Genomic DNA, 23,898 nt, shown 5'->3' with positions numbered 1-23,898 from the left:
GGAGGACTCTATCGCTGATGGTGCCGAGGAGTCTTGGAGGATCTTCCTGGAGCAAGTCAGAGTTATCGCTCCCGACTTGGATCTTTCTCCTTTACATCCTGACAAGGTCGTCATTGATGGTGCTATTGTGGATCCTCCTGCCCCCGTAATCGTTTCTGAGTCAGAATTGAAGACTCGGGGGCAGAGGATTATTGAGTCCCCTCCTCGTTCCAAGGATGCTTCGAGTTCTTCAGTTGTTCCTCCGACTTCCTCTTCATCTCCTGTGGATGCCTCTCTTCCCGGTCCTGGTGGCGCTCCTCCTGATTCTAGTGGTGGTGATCCGTCTATTCCTCTGCAGAAATAACTTTTTTTATAGCTATATGGGGGCTCGGCCTGTGAATCCCCCCTTTTTAAACTCTTTATATGTTGTTTGGTGGTGTTTGGACAATTTCTTTTGGCCTTTTAAGGCCGTAAACAAAATATTTTAGAAAGTGTCCTTTTTTAATAAGGGTTTTAAATTAACAAAATAAATACCCTTTTTTGGATAAGGGTTTAAGTTACCTTGTGCGTGTATGCTTTTCTGATTTTGATTTTTCGAAGCTCCCTTGATCTTTTTTCCGAAAACCTTTCCCATTGATTTTGTCTGTTTTTCTAGGCCTTTTTGTTTAAGGACTTTTAGACAGCCTTTTTACTTTTTCCTAGGTTTTTCAATCTCTTTTTTGTTTATTCCTTATGCTCAACTATGTTTTATTGAGTTCTTATGACTTAGGTTATTTTTGTGATGCGTTTTGCTTCTGCTCGGTTCTTCACTCCGACTTTTGGGTCGAAGTGTTTTCGAGCTTCTCTACTCGGAGTTTTGTTTCGACTTATGAGTCGAGTTGTTTCCGAGTTATTTACGATCAGCTTATATAACCTCTTTACACCGACTTGTACCTCGTCGTTTTATCCTGACGACCATCTAGGTCGGTTCATGGGATTTTCACGTTTTGTCGAGCTTAAGTCGGCGCGTTTCGTAGAAAGAATTAGAAAATAGAAAGGAGTTTATAAGAGATATTGTAGATGAAAAAAGATCTTTATTAATTGGGGAGGTACTTTCTTGCTACTAAGGGTTTTAATAGCCTATTTTCCCTTAGCCTCTACTATGATGCCTCGTTAAAAACCCTTCTCCAGAAAAAATCCTTTAATTTTGGGAAAAAATCATGAAGTTGGGAAAAGAGTACATCAGGGAGTAGAGTTCGCTTTTAACTGTAGTACCTTTTCATATTACAAGCATGCCACGACCTTGGAAACTCAGTGCCGTTCAGGTCGGTCACTTTATAATAACCTTTTCCTAAAACTTCATTGACTTTGTATGGTCCCTTCCAATTTGCGGCGAGCTTTCCTTCTCCTGATTTGTTGACTCCAATGTCATTTCTGATTAAGATCAAGTCATCCGGGGCAAATGTTCTTCGAATGACTTTTTTGTTGTACCTTGCAGTCATCCTTTGTTTCAATGCTGCTTCTTTTATCTGGGCCTCTTCTCGGACTTCGGGGAGCAAGTCGAGCTCCTCTTTGTGCCCCCCATATGTTTCCGACCTCGTCATGGAGAATTACCCTTGGGCTTTGCTCATTGATTTCTATTGGTATCATGGCTTCTACGCCATAAACTAGTCGGAAGTGTGTTTCTCCCGTGGCAGATTGGGGGGTTGTCCTGTAAGCCCATAGCACTTGAGGGAGCTCTTCAGCCTAAGCTCCTTTTGCTTCTTGCAATCTCTTTTTTAGCCCTGCCAGTATGACTTTGTTGGCTGCCTCGGCTTGCCCATTGGCTTGTGGGTGTTCCACTGAGGTGAACTGATGTTTGATTTTCATACTGGCTACTAAGCTTCTGAAGGTAGCATCGGTGAATTGGGTTCCATTATCTGTAGTAATGGAATAAGGTATCCCATATCTTGTGATGATATTTTTGTGAGGAACCTTCGACTTCTTTGAGCGGTGATGGTGGCCAATGCTTCTGCTTCTATCCACTTTGTGAAGTAATCTATCCCCACGATCAGGTATTTGACTTGTCCTGGCGCTTGGGGAAAAGGCTAGTGACCTTGCTCCGAGATGATTTCCGCAGATCCCATTATGTACTTCCTCAAATACCTCGGGGGTTCTTGAGGTCGGTACACACTTTAACAATGGTGTCGATATCCCCCTTCTGTAGAGGATATTTCTCACCAAGGTGTAGTGTTGTGCCTCCCTTCGGATCTTTTTAGCTTCTTTCTCCTCTTTAGGGAGGATGTCGAATTTCATGTATTCGACTAAAGGGTTCATCCATCCGAGGTTTAAATCGACTACCTCAAGTACTTCTTGTTTGTCTTCTATTTTTGCTACTGAGGGTTCCTGGAGGGTTTCTTGAATCAGGCTTCTGTTGTTCCCTCCCGGTTTGGTACTTGCTAACTTGGACAGGGCGTCTGCTCTGCTGTTTAAATCCCGAGTTATGTGTTTAACCTCGGTTTCTGCAAAATGCCCAAGGTGCTCCAGAGTTTTGTCCAAGTACCTCTTCATGTTTGGGTCCTTTGCCTGATACTCTCCACTTATCTGGGAGGTCACCACTTGTGAGTCACTATATATCATCACCTTTGTAGCACCGACTTCTTCTGCCAATTTCAATCCGGCAATTAAGGCTTCATATTCTGCCTGATTATTTGAAGCTGGAAATTCAAATTTTAGGGAAACCTCTATCTGGGTTCCTCTTTCATCTACCAATATTATGCCTGTGCTGCTTCCTGTTTTATTGGAGGATCCGTCTACATAGAGTTCCCATGTAGTCGGTTTTTCCTCCTGATCCCCTGCGTATTCTGCAACGAAGTCGGCGAGGCACTGGGCTTTAATTGCTGTCCGAGTTTCATATCTTAAGTCAAACTCAGAGAGCTCTATTGCCCATTGAACTATTCTCCCTGCAACATTCGTCTTTTGGAGGATTTGCTTCATGGGTTGGTTCGTACGGACTCTTATTGTGTGAGCCTGAAAGTAAGGTCGTAGCCTCCGTGAGGCTATCACTAAGGAGTAGGCAAACTTCTCTAGTTTGTGGTACCTTAGCTCAGGGCCCTGTAGGACTTTACTGATGAAATAAACTGGATGTTGTCCGACCTCATCTTCTCTTATTAGGGCTGATGAGACAGCCTTGTCTGCTACGGATAAGTACAGGACGAGGTCTTTTCCAGATACTGGTCGGGTCAGAATAGGAGGTTGGCTTAAAAACTTTTTGAACTCTTGGAACGCCTCCTCGCATTCCGAAGTCCATTCAAACTGACATCCCTTTCTCAATAAGGAGAACAGAGGAAGGGATTTTAGTGCCGATCCTGCAAAAAATCTGGAGAGGGCTGCAAGTCGGCCATTGAGCTGCTGGACTTCTCTCACACAAGTCGGACTTTTCATTTCTAGGATGGCTCTACACTTATCGGGATTGGCTTCAATCCCTCTTTGTGTTAGCATAAACCCTAGAAACTTTCCTGCTTCCACCGCGAAGGCGCATTTTGCGGGATTTAGTCTCATCCCGTCGATTTCCTCCTTGGTTTTTACCAACATGTCGTCGACGTATACTTCCATTAGGGTCCCTAGGTGAGGGGAAAACACTTTATTCATCAACCTTTGATATGTGGCTCCTGCATTCTTCAATCCGAATGGCATGACCACGTAGCAGAAATTAGCTCTGCGTGTGATGAATGATGTTTTCTCCTGGTCTGGCTCATACATCGGGATTTGATTATATCCCGAGTAGGCGTCCATAAATGATAAGTACTGGTACCCCGAGCTGGAGTCCACTAGGGTATCAATACTTGGTAGGGGATAAGGGTCCTTGGGACACGCCTTATTTAAGTCGGTATAGTCGACACACATTCTCCACTTGCCATTCTGTTTTTTGACTAGCACTACATTGGCTAGCCATGTTGGGTACTTGACTTCTCTGATGAAGCCAGCTTCCAGGAGCGCTTGCACTTGCTCTTCTACTATTAGGGCTCGTTCTGGACCGAGCTTGCATCTTCTCTGTTGTACAGGTCGGGATCCTGGATAAACCGAGAGCTTGTGGGACATGAGTTCCGTGTCTATCCCTGGCATGTCAGAGGCCTTCCAGGCGAAGAGGTCGGAATTATCTCTTAGGAGCTCGGTCAATTTTTGTTTTAGGGTTTCCCCCAGGTTGGCTCCTATATGAGTATTTTTCCCTTCCTCTTTACCGACCTATATCTCCTCGGTTTTTCCTCCCGGTTGTGGTCGCAGCTCTTCTCTGGCCCTTGTGCCACCGAGCTCTATTGTGTGAACTTCTCTGCCCCTTCCTCTCAGATTTAGGCTTTCATTGTAGCATTTCCTCGCCAATTTTTGGTCTCCCCTTACCGTTGCTATTCCCGATGAGGTCGGGAATTTCATGCAGAGGTGGGGAGTGGATACCACTGCTCCGAGCCGATTAAGGGTAGCTCTGCTGATTAAAGCATTATATGCTGACCCCACATCAATGACTATGAAGTCTATACTCAGAGTCTTTGATTTTTTCCCTTTTCCAAAAGTGGTGTAAAGGGGCAAAAATCCTAGTGGTTTTATTGGCGTGTCCCCTAATCCGTATAGGGTGTCGGGGTAGGCTCTTAATTCTTTCTCATCTAACCCTAGCTTGTCAAAAGCGGGCTTAAAAAGAATGTCTGCCGAGCTTCCTTGGTCTACTAGGGTTCTGTGGAGATGGGCATTTGCTAGGATCATAGTTATTACTACTGGATCATCGTGTCCACGGATTATTCCTTGCCCATCTTCTTTTGTGAATGAAATGGTAGGGAGGTCGGGTGACTCTTCCCCGACCTGGTAGACTCTTTTGAGGTGTCTTTTGCGAGAGGATTTGGTAAGTCCCCCTCCCGCAAACCCTCCTGAGATCATATGGATATGTCTCTCTGGTGTCTGCGGTGGTGGGTCTCTTCTATCCATATCGTCTCGCTTTCTCTTTCCATGACCGTCCGACCTTTCTATGAGATATCTATCAAGCCGACCTTCTCTAGCCAGCTTTTCTATCACATTTTTAAGATCGTAACAGTCGTTTGTGGAGTGACAATATATTTTATGGTACTCGCAGTAATCGCTGCGGCTCCCCCCTTTTTTGTTTTTAATGGGTCTTGGGGGTGGCAGTCTTTCAGTGTTACAAATCTCTCTGTATACATCCACTATAGAAACTTTCAGAGGAGTATAAGAGTGATATTTTCTTGGTCTCTCGAGACCGAGTTCTTCCTTTTTCTTGGTTTCCCTTTCCCTCTCTTTTGCTGAGGGAGGGGGCCCAGGTCGCCAACTCAGGTCTCTCAATGTGGCATTTTCCTCCATATTAATGTACTTTTCAGCTCTTTCCTGTACATCACTTAGAGAAACGGGGTGTCTTTTAGATACGGACTGCGAGAAGGGACCTTCTCTGAGTCCATTGACTAACCCCATTATGACTGCCTCTGTGGGCAGGTCTTGAATCTCCAAACATGCTTTGTTGAACCTTTCCATATAGGCTCGTAAAGATTCTCCGACCTCCTGTTTTATTCCCAGGAGGCTCGGTGCATGTTTCACTTTGTCCTTCTGGATTGAGAACCTCATCAAAAACTTCCTTGAGAGGTCTTCAAAACTAGTAACCGACCTCGGAGGGAGGCTATCGAACCACTTTATCGCTGCTTTCGATAGAGTGGTCGGAAAGGCTTTGCATCGCGTAGCGTCGGAAGCATCGGCTAGGTACATCCGACTTTTGAAGTTGCTCAGGTGATGCTTTGGATCCGTGGTTCCGTCGTAGAGGTCCATATCAGGGCTTTTGAAGTTCCTCGGAACTTTCGCTCTCATTATGTCTTCGCTGAAAGGATCCTCCCCACCCAAGGGCGGCTCTTCTTGTTCCTCACGGGAGTTACGACCTTTGAGGGAGGATTCTAACTTTAAGAGTTTTATTTCTAACTCTTTTCGTCGTTCTATCTCCTCTTTTAGGCTCTTTTCCGTTTCCTTTTGTCGCTCCCGTTCTTGTTCTAACTGTTCCAGGCGGCTGTGGACTAATCCCATGAGTTCAGTTACATGGGATGGTCCTTCTTTTTCTAACTCGCGTCCTTCTGAGGAGTTTACCTTCGAGTTTTTTACTCCGGAGGTGCCTTCTCTGTGCTGATTGTCAATTTCCTGATGGAGGGTGAGGTCCACATCGTTATTGCCTGTGTCCAGATTCTCTTGCTCAGAATCTGTCTCCACATGACCTTTTTCATGGGATCTGTCCGCCATCGGTGGATGATCTCTCGGGTCCCCGGCAACGGCGCCAATGTTACGGTGGGTAACCGGAGATTAATAGAATGGATGGCGTTGGCTGGTCCAAATGTATGAAGGAGGAGGACTCCGAATGGATCTGCAACTCGGGAGGCTCCGTCCGACTTGTTTGTGCGAGGAGAGGGGGGTGGTACCTGCAAAGACACTCCGATGCCTAAGTTAGCAAGAGTGTGAGCAGGTCTAGAGAGTATTGGACTTAGAGATACCTGAGGGGTGTCAGTGTATTTATAGTGGTGAGCCAATAACCACCGTTGGAGTAGTGCCATATCTTTAGGGTGTTAACCGTCCCATTATCTTAGGGAGGTTAAGATATGGCTTGATGAAGCGGTTAGAGAGATTTTAGGGGCGGTTACTCATTTGAATGAGTGTTTATCTGCCAGCTAATCTCGCGCCCGACTTCTTTAGGACAAATCGTAGTCAACACCGACTTCTTAGCACGAAGGTCGATGCTCAGCAAGGCTCAATCCTCTGGACTAAGCCTTTCTTTTGGACCTGGGCCTTTATTATTGGGCCAGGGTATGAACAAGATTTTTAGTTATTATTTTTATATGAAAAAGTCTAATTTTTTATTAATAATTAATTTTAACATTCGTTATCTAAAATTTAAAATAATTTAATGTATATACTTTTACATTTAAAATATTTTAATTGTAAAAAAATATCAAATGACATATTTTGATTTGTCAAATTACTAATATAAAATATAATTATATATAGAGTAAAAATAGTAGAGAGAAATATAAAAATGGAGAGAGGTAAATGAGAGAATTTAGGAAAGGAGTTAATTAATTTTGAAAAAAAAAATTCTCAAGGACCTATTTGTCCTTCGAACTTTATTTGTAAAATGACGTTAAGGACTTATTTGTCCTTCGAACTTTATTTTCCTTCCAGCGTGGCACTGTAACGGACACCTGGACGCCGTTTCAGCCATGTCAGCCAGTTCCGTTTGGTGTATGAGAGGCAAATAGATGGAAGGACTAAATTGTCCTCCGTTTGTTAAAGTCAGGGATTTTTTTGTATTTAAATTTTGTCAGGGATGTATTTGTCAAAAATTTAAAAAGTCAGGAACCTATATGTCTTTTTTCTAAATTTTAAATATTTTTAGAATATTAATATTTTAATAATTTTAGTCATTAATTTTAATTAAAAATATATAACATATATTAATTAAAATTGACGATTAAAATTATTAAAATATTGATATTTTAAAAATATTTATGATATAAATAAACAATATTTATGATTTTTTATTTTTTATCAATTATTTTAATATAAAATGAAAAATAAAAAGTGTTCACTCAGAGAAACCAGTTTTAAATTTGCTTCTTTCTATCTCGGTGGTCTAATTTGAGCTCTCTAGACATTGTCATCGAACTACTTAATGAGTAAGTAATGAGTAATGACTAATGATCACTCTAATTTCAAAACTTTTGAATTTAACAAAGCATTTCAATTATGACTGGCAGTGCAAAATGAGAGCAACGTGCAATTACTATTCATGTATTAGTCCTTTTTCTCTTCTCAAAATTATTATTTATTATTATTAAAATAAATCACTTTTTTTAATTAACTAACAAATAACAATTAGTTGACAAAAATTTAAGTATGATTTCATTATAAAAAGATGTTTTTTTATGTATATATATTATTTTTTAAAAACATCAAGAAGATAAAAAATTATTTTTTTTATTTATTAGAAGTTAGGAGGAAAATTATGAGAATGAATTACTGCTCTAAATCATTTTTGTAAAATTTTTATCAAATTAAAGAGGAAAGAGAAAATGAGCCCAAGAACATGATGTACATGTGAAAAAAACATTTTTAGTTTCCTATATATAAATTACAAAAAGTTTAGAGATCAGTATTTTTATTAAAATTTGATTAATATTTAACAAAAAAAAGTGAATAATCTCAAATTATTAGATATAATTTTACATTATTAAAAATACCAATAATAATTAATTAAGTTATAAATTACAAAATTTACTGGCTCCTAGTACTCTTTTATAAATTAAATCATCCTCAAACATTACTTAACATTTCTAGATTCCCATCACTTAGGATTTCTAGTTTCTCTTAGCCACACAAAAATTCTTCACAAAGATGGGTCTGAAACATGTTCTAGTTCTGCCATTTCCAGCACAAGGCCATGTGAACCCTCTAATACACTTATCACACAAACTAGTTCAACATGGCTGCAAAGTTACCTTTGTCAACTCTGACTTCAACCACAAGAGAGTCCTTAATGCAATCAAGAATCTTGAAGGTTCAAAAATGGAACTAGTGTCAATCCCTGATGGGCTAGGACCTGAAGAAGATAGAAATGACTCTGGTAGTTTGATTTCAGCAACGCTGAGAACCATGCCTAGTGCTCTTGAGAAGCTCATAAGAGACATTAATTCCATGGATGGTGGGAATAACAGAATTACTTGCATAGTTTGTGACACATATGTGTCATGGGCCTTGGAAATTGGACAAAAGCTTGGAATCAAAGGTGCTGTTTTCACACCTACATCAGCAGCTACTGTTGCCTTGGTCAATAACTTCCCAAAACTCATTGAAGAAGGAATTATAGACCCTGATGATGGTAAGAAATTAAATACTGCAAATTTACTTGTTAAATTGAATTTGCTGTAAATATATTTTTACTTATGAATTTTACTGCAGCAACATTTTTCAAAAATCACTCTTTTTTTTTTTCGGCTAATGTGTTCGTTCATCTAACATTGAAAATTAGGAGAATTTATCTATACTAGGTGATGATACCTCGGGACATTTATGTATTTTAAAAGGATTGTGCTTAATTAGAATTAACCCTTTGTGTTAATATTCAATTTGATCTCTCAAATTATATGTGTGTTTTAATTTAGTTTTTAAAATTTTAATTTACTTAATGTGTCTCCCAATTTGACATATGTAACTCGTGTTAGTCCTTAATCTTAAATAAAATTTTGGTTCTTAATTATTTGTTCGAAGGACAAAACTTCCATCTATAATTCCAAAATTTCTAATTGGTCCAAACAATCTAAGTAATTGATCTGAGCAGCCGTCTTTGTAAACAGTTATTACTTGCTCATGTGTCAGGAATCCCTTAATCCAATAGCAAGACCTGTTTAAACCAGTTAATTGTAATTGAAGATCGGTTAAAAAAATTTTGAATTGTGAAAGTGTGTTTTGTCTTTAAAATAAATTATTAAGGACCGAAAATAATATTTATTTTTTTAATTAAATCTTTATTTTGCAAAAATACACAAAAGAGTAAACATTAATTGGATTAGTCTTGCAATGAGAAACACGAGTGTAATTTGAGTAAAACAACGAACTATAAATAAATATAAAAAATATTCTTTAGTTAATTAATATTAGTTAATTTTTTTAATTTTAAAATTTTAAAATTTAGAATTTAAGATTAAGAGTTTGTGATTTAGGATTTAACATTTAAAATAAAATAAAATAATTTTTAAAAAATGGTTAAAAAAGTTAGCTCTCTAATATTCTAATAATAATAATAATAATAATAATAATAATAATTTTTTACTATATTTTTCTGACTATGTAACACCATGACACTTCTTGATGGCAGGATTCCCTATTAGGAAAGGGAGATTTCAGTTATCTCCAGAAATGCCTAATATGAACATAGCTTGTTTGCCTTGGTCTTGCATTGGTGACTTAGCTTTGCAAAAGCTTGTATATCATTACCTTATTAAGACTTTAAAATGGTCACATTTAACAACTTGGTGGCTTTCCAACACAACCAATGAACTTGAACATGGAGCCTTATCCTTATGTCCAAATATCCTACCAATAGGACCATTCTTGAAGGAGACTAGTGCAGATGTTAGATCATTAGGACAATTTTGGGAAGAAGACTTTTCTTGTTTGAATTGGCTCAATCAACAACCACCATGTTCTGTTATATATGTTGCATTTGGTAGCATCACTGTTTTTGACCCGACCCAATTCAAAGAACTAGCACTTGGACTTGAACTTACTAATAGACCTTTTTTATGGGTTGTGCGTGAAGATTTCAATAATAGTGTTACAAATCATAAGTACCCTGATGAATTTAAATGCACTAAGGGTAAAATTGTCAAATGGGCACCCCAACAAATGGTGCTAAAACACCCTGCTATAGCTTGTTTTATTAGTCATTGTGGTTGGAATTCCACTATAGATGGTGTGTCCAATGGTGTACCTTTTTTGTGCTGGCCATATTTTGCTGATCAATTAGTAGACAAAACTTACATTTGTGATGTTTGGAAGGTGGGTTTGGGATTTGATGAAGATGAGAAAGGGATTATATCACGTTGGGAGATAAACAAGAAAGTGGAACAACTCTTTGGAGATGAAGATATTAAGGGAAGGTCGAAGAAATTGAAGGATATGATTATGAATAACACTGCAAAAGATGGCAAATCTACACAGAACTTGAACAAGTTTGTGGAGTGGCTCAATGAATAAAGAATGAGAATATTCTTCTTGTACTTGTGAAATTTTTTGTGTCTCCTGGTTCAAAATTGACACATCTATGATCAAGATACTTAGAATTCAATGTGTTCCATTTTTCTTTTTATCTTTAGAGTAAATAAGTTTTTTATTTTTTTATTTCAAAAATAAATAAAGTCTTCAATGAATTCAAAATACAAAATTTCTCTTACTTTTTAAAACACAAGATATTTAAGTTCCATCGTAAAACCGATTTGTCCTTATATATTTTGGACGGAAAAACTTAAATATCTCGTATTTTAGAAAGTTGTGAACTTTTTGTATTTTTAATTAGTGAAAAATTTATATATCTTCAAATTAAGAAATTAAAGACTTATTTATTTTTTTATTCATATTTTAAAAAAAATATATAAATAAATCAACCAATCAAATAGTGGTCTGCTGCATACCAATAAATAGTCAAACCTAACAAATATTGGTTGAATGAGGTTTTGTTTCCGTTAACTCTAAAACTAAGTGTATGACGATTTTATTTATTTTTATTTATTGGCAAAAAATGCGTCATATATATCATTAAATCAATTTTAATCGCTCACAAAATTTTAATTCTACATTTTTTAATTGAATCTTAACCATGAAATCTACAAAAGTGATACTAACATGAGTAATATATATATAAACAAACAAAGGGTAACTAAAGAAATGTCAAATTTAAATTTACTTTTGTTTTTAAGACATAACATATCTACTATTGTTTAATTTCAATTAAAAAAGGAACAACTAGAAAATAAAAAACAAAAATAGTAGCAGTAAGTCAAACATGTCAGCTCGTCAACATTACTTGCCCATCACTGCAAGCTCTGGCTTTTCCTTTAATTTAAAGGCGGCAAATCCCAAATAGATTCATTTTATTACGGTGTTTGATCCAAACTTTTCTTCTTGTTATTTCTTATGGATTGTTTGATTCGGACATAAAAATAGAGTAACAAATAAATTTTAAATGAGTTTGATGTGATCATTTATATTTAAAATTTTATTAATAAACCCTTTTTTTTTTGTAATTGCAATATACCTTTGACTTGCTATATTATATAAGATAAGGTTAGTTATTGATGAATTCATAAGACCAATAACAATAATTGGTCACACAATTTCTTTACCCTAAAGTCCTAAACCAAAAACACCAGAAAAGATGAACCTCAAACATGTTCTAGTTATTCCATTTCCAGCACAAGGGCATGTGAACCCTCTAATGCACTTATCACACAAACTAGTTCAACATGGCTGCAAAGTTACCTTTGTCAACACTGAGTTCATCCACAAGAGAGTGCTTACTGCAATGAATAAGAATGTTAATCTTGAAGGGTCAAAAGTGGAATTAGCCTCAATCCCTGATGGGTTAGGACCTGAAGAAGATAGGAATGACTTGCCTGCTTTAGCTTTGGCTATATTGAGAACCATGCCTTGTGCTCTTGAGAATCTCATAAGGGACATTGATTCTATTGATGGTGGGAGTAATAGAGTCACTGCCATAGTTTCTGATTTGAATATGGCATGGGCTTTGGAAATTGCACACAAGCTTGGAATCAAAGGTGCTCTCATCAACCCTTCTTCTGCAGCAGTTTTTGCCCTGCAAGACAATATGCAAAAGCTCATTGATGATGGAATCATGGATGCCAATGGTAAGAGTTATGGTAATTAGAAAAAATAATGACATTATGTGCAATATAATACATAACTTTTTTAAAAGATTAGTTATAATCTTCACTCTTTACTCAACTTTACTATTTCGGATAAATCCCAAAAACTACTCATGCTAAACTTCATAGAATCTATAGAAGATTGAGAATAAAATTGGAAATGAAACTGATTTTAGTTTAAACGATGTTGTAGATGCACAAATTAACATGTCCTTAAAATGAATCAAGCAAGAATGCATTAATGCTTATTTTTATTTTCTCAGTTGTTCACTTTTTTATAATAGATGATGATACAGAACAGCAGCATTAATGCATAAAACTGTTAAATTACTGCAGGATTACCAATTAAGAAAGGGAAATTTCAGCTCTCACCGGAAATGCCTATCATGGACACAGATAATACTCCATGGTGCAACAATTTTGGAGACTTAACATCTCAAAAGACTATATACTATTACATTTCAAAGATGATGCAACATTCACATTTAACAGATTGGTGGCTTTCCAACACAACAAGTGAACTTGAACCAGCAGCATTATCTTTGTGTCCAAAGATCCTACCAATAGGTCCACTTATGGAGAGCACCGAGTTTCGATCACTCGGACAATTCTGGGAAGAAGATCTCTCTTGCTTGAACTGGCTAAATGAGCAACCACCTTGTTCTGTTATATATGTTGCCTTTGGCAGCTTCACTGTTTTCGACCCGCGTCAATTCGAGGAACTAGCCCTTGGACTAGAACTCACCAACATGCCTTTTCTTTGGGTTGTGCGTGAAGATTCTAATAGTAAAACCCAAATTGCATACCCAAGTGAATTTCAAGGGACTAAAGGTAAAATTCTTAAATGGGCACCACAACAATTAGTACTAAATCACCCTGCTATAGCTTGTTTTGTAAGTCATTGTGGTTGGAATTCTACTATGGATGGTGTGTCTAGTGGAACACCTTTCTTGTGTTGGCCATATTATGCTGACCAACTATACAACAAGAATTATGTTTGTGATGTTTGGAAGGTGGGTTTGGGGTTTGACTTGGATCAAAATGGGATCATATCACGTTGGGAAATAAAGAAGAAAGTGGATCAACTCCTTGGAGATCAAAACATAAGGATTAGATCTCAGAAAATGAAGGACATGATCATAAATAACATTGCAGAAGGTGGCCAGTCTTCAGAAAACTTCAACAAGTTTACAAAGTGGCTCAAAGAATAAATTTGATGTGTTTTTTTTTGTTTTTTGTTTAGTTTTATTTTATTATTATTATTTTCGGCTTAAGTTGTAGTAAACTTTCTTGCTTTCCATTATCTGAAAATTTGATACATTGAAGAAAGTAGACAACCTAGGAAAGGAAAATAAAGAGTACATGATTTGAGCTTGATACAGAACTTTCAAGTTTATTAGGCTGCCTTTATTTACACAGAGACACAAAATCATGTTTGGTAGAAGAGATATGGATAGAGATAATGTGTCCAGAGACACTGAATTAGTGTATTTTGTGTCCATCCTGACAGGAAGAACACAGGACACTAACAAGAGACACAACTTATTTTTCATTTTTTTCATTATTTTTGTTAATTTTTCATAATTATATTTTTTATTATTATATTTTTCATCTCAAATTTTTTTATTGAAAAAAATGAGAATAAATTAGATTTTTATAATTTATTTTAGTTTATCACCAACCAGAATATAAGAACACAAAATTTTGTGTCTCTGTCCATTAATGTCTTGTCCATTCTCAGTATTTTGTCATGTCCTGTTCTCAGAAACAAACGCAGTCTTATTTCACAAAGGCTCACATGTGAAGTTATTAATTGAGAATCATTAGATGATTAATATGTTTGACTAAATTGTTATCTAAAGACTTTCAACTATTGATTTCACCTAAAAAACTGTAGGTAAGTATTCACTTTTCACCTTATTATCACGATGTGGATTAGATATTGAAATTTTTATTTTATTTTTATTAGAGTATGTAATTTAATAAAGCTTATCAATAATGTATAATTAAATTGAAGAATTTAAGTTGAATTATAATTATAAATATTTTTAAAAGCTTCACAAATTATAAGATTACTTGCTAAAATTGATAAGCATTTTATCGCTAGTCAAGATGCATAGAAAAATCATGAAGGAGAAGAATGTGTTTTGATGAATTCAATTTAGTTAAGTGACTACAGCCTACAGGTTATAGTCTCATAGATAGGTATTTGAAAAGTCAAAAGGCAAATCAAGGTTAGATACACTTGTCCAAATTGTTAATTAGTTGCAGTGCTCGACTGCCTTAGCTTATTGATATTTGGCAATTGTTAATTGTATAGTTTTTAAGTAAAGTTTGTAATTAATATAGGATTAGATTGGATGTGGTCACTTCTCTTTTATTATAAAAATATTATTATTGTTGTAATTTTTTTCCTAGTATATTATTATATTATTTCTGGTTATATTATATTGTTTTACTTATGTGAGTAGGTAATTCTAGACAAATTAATTGTTGTATTTAATATTTGAGTAATAATTTGTTATTTATTTTCCAATTTTAGAAAGAAATAAGAGAAAAGATATTTTTTTTTGGCCAGTAAGAGAAAAATAATTAAAAAAAATGAAAACAATGCTGGATAGCAAAACTATAAGGCTCACAGAAAAGAAATGGTCCACTGAATTCGCCGAAATAGAACCGGAAAAGGTAGACTGCTAGACTTGCAACTTTGCAAGTAAAGGTAGCATTGCTCACTTGACCTAAAATCTTAGGCTAGATAATCTCCTCCTTCCATGTATTTTGTTCAATTTCTACCTTCTGATGTACTAGAAAGGATCCTTAGACTATGAGACACAAAAATAGTCACTAAGTCAAATAGTTTTTATTATTCACTTTTAATACTAAAAATTAAATATAAAAATAAAAAGCCTTAAACCTAAAAGTCTAAAACAATACAAATTTATAATATATAAACATTGAGACTGATATAAATATGGGATACGATATAGTACGAAATATATGGACACATAATTTTAAAATTTTTATAAAATATAAAAATATAATATATATATAAAATATAAGATGTCCGAAACGAGTCTATAGTCTATACGTGAACACGATGAATAAAAAAAGATGTCATGCTTGATAGGTACAAGTTCAGTTGCGTGGAGTCCTGGTCTCCTGGACCCTGGCTCTTAACCTTCGCCTTTCATTCTCTCAAGTCTCCGTCTCAGTCCTCACCTCTCCCCCTCGTCTTCGCAGTTGGATCTCACCCTCTCAACCCCCATTTTCCCTCGCCGCCCTCGCCCTCGGCTCTGCCTCCTCCCTTCGCCGTCGTCAGTGTTGCTGTGCTGCCTCCCCACCTCGTCGCCTGGCCTCCTCCGTTTCATTCGCTCAACTACCAGATCTGCCTCGGATCAGCTCCTTGCTCATTTTTGCTTTAAAAAAAAGCAATAAAAATTTACGAACCGGCCGGTTCACCGGTCCTCGCCAGGTTTTTGAATTCAAATCCGATTTTCATTTCAGGCGGTTTTTCTATCTAACCGAACCGGTTGTTTTAACAATATTCCTCTCCTTGGTATCTTATTATTTTTTTCTGTTACGTATTGGTATCTCATTTGCGTCACATATCTTATACTCTGTATAAATATCATATTTTTAATTTCTTAAGTCCTTCATTAATTAAATTTTAGATGATTTTGTGGAAGAATATCTCTAGTACCCAGATTATGTATTTTGATCAATAGTCAATCATGAAAGCTATGTTGGTATTTTCTGACTTTGTCTTGTAAGTTACAACAAGCCAATCACCTCAATAATTGTAGTTGTTTAATCCAAACCTTTCTATTTAAGTAGATATGTAGATACTTCATTCCCTTAACCAACAAATACTATTTTACATAAATTATAAACATGATCCTCAAGCATGTTCTAGTTCTTCCATTTCCAGCACAAGGGCATGTGAACCCTCTAATGCACTTGTCTCACAAACTAGCACAACATGGCTGCAAAGTTACTTTTGTCAACACTGAGTTCAACCATAAGAGAGTGGTGAGTGCAATGAATGGGAAGGTTAGTCTTGAAGGGTCAAAAGTGGAACTAATCTCAATCCCTGATGGGTTAGGACCTGAAGAAGATAGAAATGACTTGGTTGGTTTAGCTTTGGCAATGATGAGAACCATGCCTTTTGCTCTTGAGAAGGTTATAAGGGACATTAATTCTCTTGATGGTGGAAGGAAGAGACTCACTTGCATAATTGTTGATACTAGTATGGCATGGGCCTTGGAAGTTGTACAGAAGCTAGGAATCAAGGGGGCTCTCTTCATCCCTTTGTCAGCAGCTATTATTGCCATGGAAGATAACATGCAAAAGCTCATTGAGGATGGAATTATTGATAGTGATGGTAAATTTGGATGTCTTTGATCAGTTAATTTGATTGTTTTCATTTGGATTTGGTACTTTGGATTAAGGATTCATTAGAGTTTATGTAACTCAAAGTTAATTTATTTGTATTTGTTTATGTAGAATTATAGTTTATATTGTTATATATTTTCTCTTGTTGATGCAGGATTCCCTATCAGGAAAGGGAAATTTCAGGTATCTCCAGAAATGCATACTATGGACACAGCTTATTTGCCCTGGTGCTGCATAGGTGACCCAATCACACAAAAGAATTTGTATCATTACATTGTAAAGTTGGCACAATGTTCACATTTAACAAATTGGTGGCTCTCTAACACAACTTATGAACTTGAACATGGAGCCATATCAGTTTGCCCAAAAATCCTACCAATAGGGCCATTGATTGAGAGTGCTAAGTACAGATCAATGGGGCAATTCTGGGAGGAAGACCTCTCTTGTTTGAATTGGCTCAACCAACAACCACCTTGTTCTGTTATTTATGTCGCCTTCGGTAGCTTGGCGATTTTCGACCCTTGGCAACTCAAGGAACTGGCCCTTGGACTAGAACTTGCCAATAAGCCTTTTCTTTGGGTTGTACGTGAAGATTCCAACAGCATTAACAAACTTGCATGCATTGAAGAATTTCAAGGTACAAGAGCTAAGATTATTAAATGGGCACCCCAAAACTCGGTGTTAAGCCACCCTGCCGTAGCTTGTTTCATTAGCCACTGTGGTTGGAACTCTGTTATGGAAGGTGTGTCTAATGGAGTACCCTTCTTGTGCTGGCCATATTTTGCTGACCAGCTTCATAACAAGGCATACATATGTGATGTTTGGAAGGTGGGGTTGGGTTTTGAATTTGATGAAAAAGGGATCATATCACGTTGGGAAATAAAGAAGAAAGTGGATCAACTCCTTGGAGATCAAAACATAAGGGTAAGATCTAAGAAAATGAAGGAGAAGGTAATGAATAGCATTGTAGAAGGAGGGAAGTCCTCTGAGAACTTCAACAAGTTTATGGACTGGCTCAAAGAATAGGCCATTTTAATTTCTTGCAGTGTGCATGTTTCTCAACTTGTATAAACTTTAATCAAAACACAGCTATCTTAAAATAAAAAGTTTTTAAGTTTAATATTTGATTTTGTGATGATCCTATGGATTATTAAATATTTGCACTTCAGTACAAATAGTAATGCTGTGATCTAAACAAAAAATGTGGGAACTAATGCTCTTTTTTCTCCTAAGATCTTGGAGGCTTGGAGCTAATATTCCGATCCTTACAAAGCAAACAAAAGTTTATTGATATCAGGATATGTGAAGTATTTTCATCTTGGGTAGTTGTGTCAAAATAATTAATTATTGTATTGATGAAATGTATGCTAAAGAATACGATGGTGAATGAAACAAAAACAGAACATAAAATATGTTAACAAATCGTATCATTGCATCCAAACAGCAAAATCTAATTTCAAAGAAGTGATGATATTATTACTTTTTTTTAAGCATTAGTCCACTAAGTTAAGTGGTTAACTCCCTTTGCATAATCCAATAATACTTGAATAGTAATAACAATATTGGATATTTGGATTGCTTACTCTTAAATTATTACAATAAATAAGACTGTAAGAGTGAAATATAATACTAACGGAAGCGTGGTCTTTCATTCGTTATTCACACGCTTGAAGGAGACCAGCAAGAACCCCCCCCCCATGCTGACGTGGCACTGTAACCGACTTTCCCGCCACTCTAAATTCACATATCCACAATATTCCTAACTACCTTCTCACAGAATATAATCACATCAACAGTAACAGAATCTTCAGAGCTATTTCATTCCTTTAGAAAATTGCACTGTAAGGAGTAAGAACTCCAATGCTGACGTGGCACACAGTTGAGAGTTAGTTACGATTAAACTGGAATCTGTTTTGGACTTTCTCAAGTTAGTTAGAGTAAGCTAGACTCTGGAACTAACTAAGCCATGTCTATATATACCCTCTTAACACACCGTTATTGAAGCGATAATCACTTCATAATACTCCTTAATCTCGCTTTCTTCTTTCTCACTTTCTTCTTTCTCCTTAGTCTCACTTTCTTCTTTCTTCTTGCTGGGAGTGGAAACATGGCTTCTCCACCTGAACCTCCACCTCCCCCTCCACCTGAGCTACCACCACCACCACCAGACGGTGAAGGTTTGTTCGAAAGCCTCGATCCGAGTCTTGGCATCAAACCTGAAAGCATGGCCTCTCTCTATTTCAAAGATCTTGATACTTGTGGTTCAGAAATGCGCGATATGGTTATGGTAAGCTGTGAATTATTCTTTAATATGGACCACACTATATATGCTTCTTCAATGTTATGATCAAATTCATGTTCTTCATTCTTTTTATGCAATCTAGAGACAGATTCTGTTTCTGTATTCGAAATAACATGAAGATCAATTAAATACTACACAGTACTTTTCTTACTTACTTACTTACCTAGATCAATATTAATTTTTGAAGCAAGTTGAACCTCATAAACGCGCGGACGCAATGTTAGCAATTCTTGAAGGTTATTTTAAGGTCAGACATTACATTTACAACAGAATCATGCAAGGTGAGATTGAAGTTGCTGCTCTTGAACATAGGCTTGAGAATTCAAGGCAACTGGCTGAACTCTCGAAATCTGTAACTGAATCTGAATCTGAAGCTAGTACTCTACCTTCTGTTAATACTAAGCAGGCATGTGTTTTTTCTTTCTTTCTTCTAAATTTTGTTTTATCTAATCACATTGTAAAACTAATGTGACAAACTAGTTGAGCTGAAGTAATGTGATAAATTGATTATGCTAACTAGGTTTCAGTTAAATTGATGCGATTGTTATCAATGCACGCAAATTCAGAATTTCATGATGAAAATAGCAGATACAGCAATTGTGACTGTATGAAAAGATTTGTAGCATCTTAGAATTTGGTTGAGTTTGTAATATATTAGTATAAAAATTCTCATCTTGAGAAATAAAAGAAATATTATTCTGAAATCTGAAGTCAAGAATGCTACAACTTGAACTAATCAAATTGCAAATGTTCATTTTTAATTGAATTCACATTGTAATAAAGTGATATGGTATAATTTATTAGTTCTATTATCAAGGTTTCGGTTATATATTGATGTGATGCTTATTCCTGCGAAAATTGTTAGAAAATTTTATTGATTTGTAACATAATTGATTACCTTGATCATCTTGAGAAATAAAGAAATATGATTCTGATGAGATTATTACAATTTGTGCTCTTGGAGCAGCTGCCCGCTGGTAGTTCTACCCCCTTGCACAGCTTACCTGGTTATGCAGAGACTATGAAGGTACCATAAATTTTTTTTAATAGTATATTATCTTTTGAGGAATGTTCAGTATGATCAATACTCATGTATTTTCTTTGTTTTGTGCAATTAACTTTAAAATATGACAATGCATTAGTCCAAAATTAAAGGTTCCTTTTATTCATGTGTCTTGCATTAATCAATCATAGGATATATAATTATATATGGATACAGGCTTGATTTTTTTAACCTAACATCAATTTTTCAGGCTTTGGAGGAGGATGATCCTGTTCCTGAATTAGGAGAAGCAGCAAACTCATTATATTTTAGAGCTCTGAGGACTCGACTCCCTTTCGGGATTACACGATACTATGAAAACCAGATGAAAGAGGATGAGATTGAACTTGACGCTGCACGACGTGCTCTTCGAGAATTTAGAATCATGGACGATCTACAAGACCACGTAATTCATGAAAGTTATCATTCTGGAAATCCAGAGATTATTCATGGTGCAGATGCTAGAATAGAACAATTTGGAGATACTATGCAGGCAAGTGTGTGTGTGTGTGTGTGTGTTTTTTTTTTTTTTTTATATCACGAGGTTCACATTGTTAAGTCTTGCACATATTCTTATTCTGTATTTCTGTTTTGGTTGTATGAATGCAGGAACAAAATGCAACAAAGGATAAAGGTAAAAAGATTCAAAACCCCCCTAAGGATAATGCTGGCAAATGATAGATCAGGGTGCTAATTACCTGATGTGCTTTGACTCTGCTAATAAGTGATAGGATTGATTCAATGAACTTGGTCACAGAGTTTATGATTTGATGATTCAGCTAATGTACTGTTGGTTTAGTTACTGATGACACATTACTAGCTATGTTTTACTTGAATAATTCATTGGTATAATGCAAAAGTTACACTGTATAATAACTGCTACAATGTTTTTGCTCATAATAACTGTACAAATAATTCATAATTCTACTAGAAGTCTTCATATGAATATATGATCATTTTGCACCCTTCTTCTCTCTTTCTCCATCTGAACTTGAATTTAGTGATGATGATGAATAATATAAAGCTTGTCGAGTTGCTAACTATGCTGACGGAAGCATATGTATCCATTATTTCATGGCATTAGGAGAACATAGATCCTTTGCAATAAATGAAACCAAATAAATGCATGTCCTTTTTCTGCTATGATGTTTTTTGTAGTTTGAAGTACTCATGCATGTTTGAAGTTAATTCAATGAACCCAGCTAGCTATTGTCAATTTATCATTTTGGGTCGGTTTATACATGAAGAAAAAGTAGAATTCCTTAGACACCTTTTTTTGTTCATTCTTCACATTGTGTGAAGAATTCTAAATAAGAATAATAGTTGCTGATGAATAACATAAAGAGATTTTAAATTTTTAATACCAAGTTTTAATCTGTGTGCCTTTATAACCCAGCAAAATCCATATTCAAAATCTACAGAGCTATGTTAAAGTTAAAATTTTGATTTTATTATTTGATTTTTTTATGATCATAATATTTCCTCGTCAATGTACATAATAATGTAATCTGAAAAAATTAGTGTTGGACCTAATGCGTCTTAAATTTTCTCTTAAGATCTTAGAATTATTGTTTTCACTTTTAACAATATTAAGTGTACACTAGAATCACCCATCAATATATAATATATTTTAAGTAATTTTTATTTAACTTTCTCATAAATAGAGAATTAATTATTTTTTTATAATTTGTTCAATTGTTATTGGAAAAATTTATTTGTGTCAAATTATTTTTTTAATCTTAGTTAATTAAACTAAATTATTAAACCGTGATAAAATGTAGTTTACAAATTACAATAATTCTAAAAAATGCCCCATTTTACAATTTTTTTAAATTTCTCAGTCCATCCAATTTTCTTAATATGCTCCAGATTTTCAGCTACACAAAATTCAAAAGAAAAATAATTGGAAATAAAAGTTAAAAAAAATAAATAAAACAAAAATGAATTAAAAACGGCGAACAGTTTCAAACGTAACATGAATCTTTATTTTTAGGTGTTTGCTACGTTACGATGATAAATTTATACGTACCGATACGTTTAAAATATGGACAAGTAGTAACAAGCCACGTGGAATTTATTTTCCACGTCAGCATTTAATTTTTTCTTATCTAAATATATATTATATCACCACTTTTACTAATATACCCTTTAATTAAATAAAAATAAAAATATATTTTTTATTTAATTTTATAAAAAGTCTTAAACATCCTTACTTTATTTGATTAGACAAAAATACCCTTTTAAATCAATCAAATTTCAGAATTCAATTAATCCTAATTTTATAGTTTCAATTAATTTAAACAACAAAATAAAAACATATTAAAAAAAACATAAATCAATCATTCTTCATCTTCTCCAATTCCCCTAATCATTCATCCCCCTTTGAAGCAAAGGAAAACATATCAAAAAAATAAAAAATTAATCTGTTCTTCATCTTCTCCTAATATCATTAGTGCCCCCTCCCCTTTGAAGTACACCAAAACGGCAAAATCCTAACAATAATTGACTGCATTAATCTCAGTAGCTAGCCACCGGCGAAATTTAAAGAACCTAAAGGAGAAGGAAGGTTAAACCAGTCAACAGGGGCTAAACCACTCAACTGCGCAAACGCTGCGTCTTTCTCCTCTATGGAAGTTCTTTGAATGCCCCTCCGCCCTCCATCGTCGAGCCCCGTCCAGCCGTCGTCGTCCAGCGCCTCTCCCTTTCTGGCGCCTCTCCCTGTATGTCTGGTTCTGCCACTCAACAAACTTATTCCCGTATGGCCAACAAGAGTAGAATGAATGAAAGGCAGATATTGAGTTCCAGGGATGATCCTACAAAGATGAGTCCCAGATCATCATTCAAGGCTTTCCTTGAAGTTGTGAAGGGAAGGAGCTTACCATAGAAGGACTATGAAATGAATGCTATCCATTCATTGCAGCTAATACCGAGAAATTCATTCAAAGATAATGAGATTATGGATATAAGCACGCAATCTATTGATACAAGACTAAATGATTTGAAGATTGAAGGGATGCAAGAACTAGAAGCAGTGACGAGTGAGATGGTTCGATTAATTGAAACAGCATCAGTGCCAATTTTGGCAATTAATGTTGATGGGATGGTCAATGGATGGAACACGAAGATTGTTGAGTTGACAGGCCTTTCAGTTGAGGAAGCTATTGGAAAGGATTTACTTATGCTGGTTGAGGATTTTTCAGCAGAGAGAGTCAAGAAGATGCTGGACATGGCACTGCAGGGTATGTCTTTTTTCTATTCACTATTTTATCCTTTTTTTTTTCAATTATTTTGGAACAGGCCAAGAAGATTACAATAGATTAAGACCTCTATCGAGGAGCTGATGTATTCCTGCTAGCATTCTCTCTCATAAGCACGGCTAGCTATGAAAATGTTGCCAAGAAAGTAAGATTGGTATATACTTATTATTATTATTGTTCTTTTTTCTCTCTACTCTGGACTAATTTTTTCTTTTTCTCCCTTTCCAGTGGATTCCTGAGTTGAGGCATTATGCTCCTGGTGTTCCAATTATTCTTGTTGGAACAAAACTTGGTTAGATTCTTGTTCTTTCTTTACCTTCTTGATGTTTGATGCCCTTTTTATCTACCTGATAACCTTCAGCATGATAGTAGTTCCGTGATCCTGTGAAGTTTCATCTTATTATCATACTAATTGCTGGCTTTTACTCATACTGTGTTTCTTTCATTATTAGAAAGTTGGGGAATAGATTCTGGATTCCAATGTCATTGCTGTTATTTTTT

At 35.7% G+C, this 23,898-nt stretch overlaps 3 protein-coding genes and 1 pseudogene across 3 annotated transcripts; all 4 read left to right on the top strand.

The window, feature by feature from the left end:
* The first annotated feature begins 8,306 nt into the window (after positions 1 to 8,306).
* LOC107486637 (UDP-glycosyltransferase 83A1-like) lies at positions 8,307 to 10,855 on the top strand. Its single transcript, XM_016107195.3, has 2 exons — positions 8,307 to 8,842; positions 9,839 to 10,855. The coding sequence occupies exons 1-2, from the start codon at positions 8,359 to 8,361 to the stop codon at positions 10,717 to 10,719; spliced, it is 1,365 nt and encodes a 454-aa protein (XP_015962681.1). The 5' UTR covers positions 8,307 to 8,358; the 3' UTR covers positions 10,720 to 10,855.
* A 968-nt stretch (positions 10,856 to 11,823) lies between these two features.
* On the top strand, positions 11,824 to 13,638 carry LOC107486639 (UDP-glycosyltransferase 83A1). The gene is made up of 2 exons (XM_016107197.3): positions 11,824 to 12,386; positions 12,741 to 13,638. The coding sequence occupies exons 1-2, from the start codon at positions 11,897 to 11,899 to the stop codon at positions 13,613 to 13,615; spliced, it is 1,365 nt and encodes a 454-aa protein (XP_015962683.1). The 5' UTR covers positions 11,824 to 11,896; the 3' UTR covers positions 13,616 to 13,638.
* Positions 13,639 to 15,526: 1,888 nt separating this feature from the next.
* Positions 15,527 to 17,904, top strand: LOC107486640 (UDP-glycosyltransferase 83A1). The gene is made up of 2 exons (XM_016107198.3): positions 15,527 to 16,785; positions 16,951 to 17,904. The coding sequence occupies exons 1-2, from the start codon at positions 16,296 to 16,298 to the stop codon at positions 17,820 to 17,822; spliced, it is 1,362 nt and encodes a 453-aa protein (XP_015962684.1). The 5' UTR covers positions 15,527 to 16,295; the 3' UTR covers positions 17,823 to 17,904.
* A 5,132-nt stretch (positions 17,905 to 23,036) lies between these two features.
* Positions 23,037 to 23,898, top strand: part of LOC107486264 (rac-like GTP-binding protein RAC1) — a 2,233-nt pseudogene continuing 1,371 nt past the window's right edge.

This window comes from Arachis duranensis, chromosome 4, assembly GCF_000817695.3.
Source record: "Arachis duranensis cultivar V14167 chromosome 4, aradu.V14167.gnm2.J7QH, whole genome shotgun sequence".
Classification (NCBI taxonomy): domain Eukaryota; kingdom Viridiplantae; phylum Streptophyta; class Magnoliopsida; order Fabales; family Fabaceae; genus Arachis; species Arachis duranensis.
Note: the sequence above shows the minus strand (reverse complement) of the source record. Positions and strands in the feature narration are given on the sequence as shown.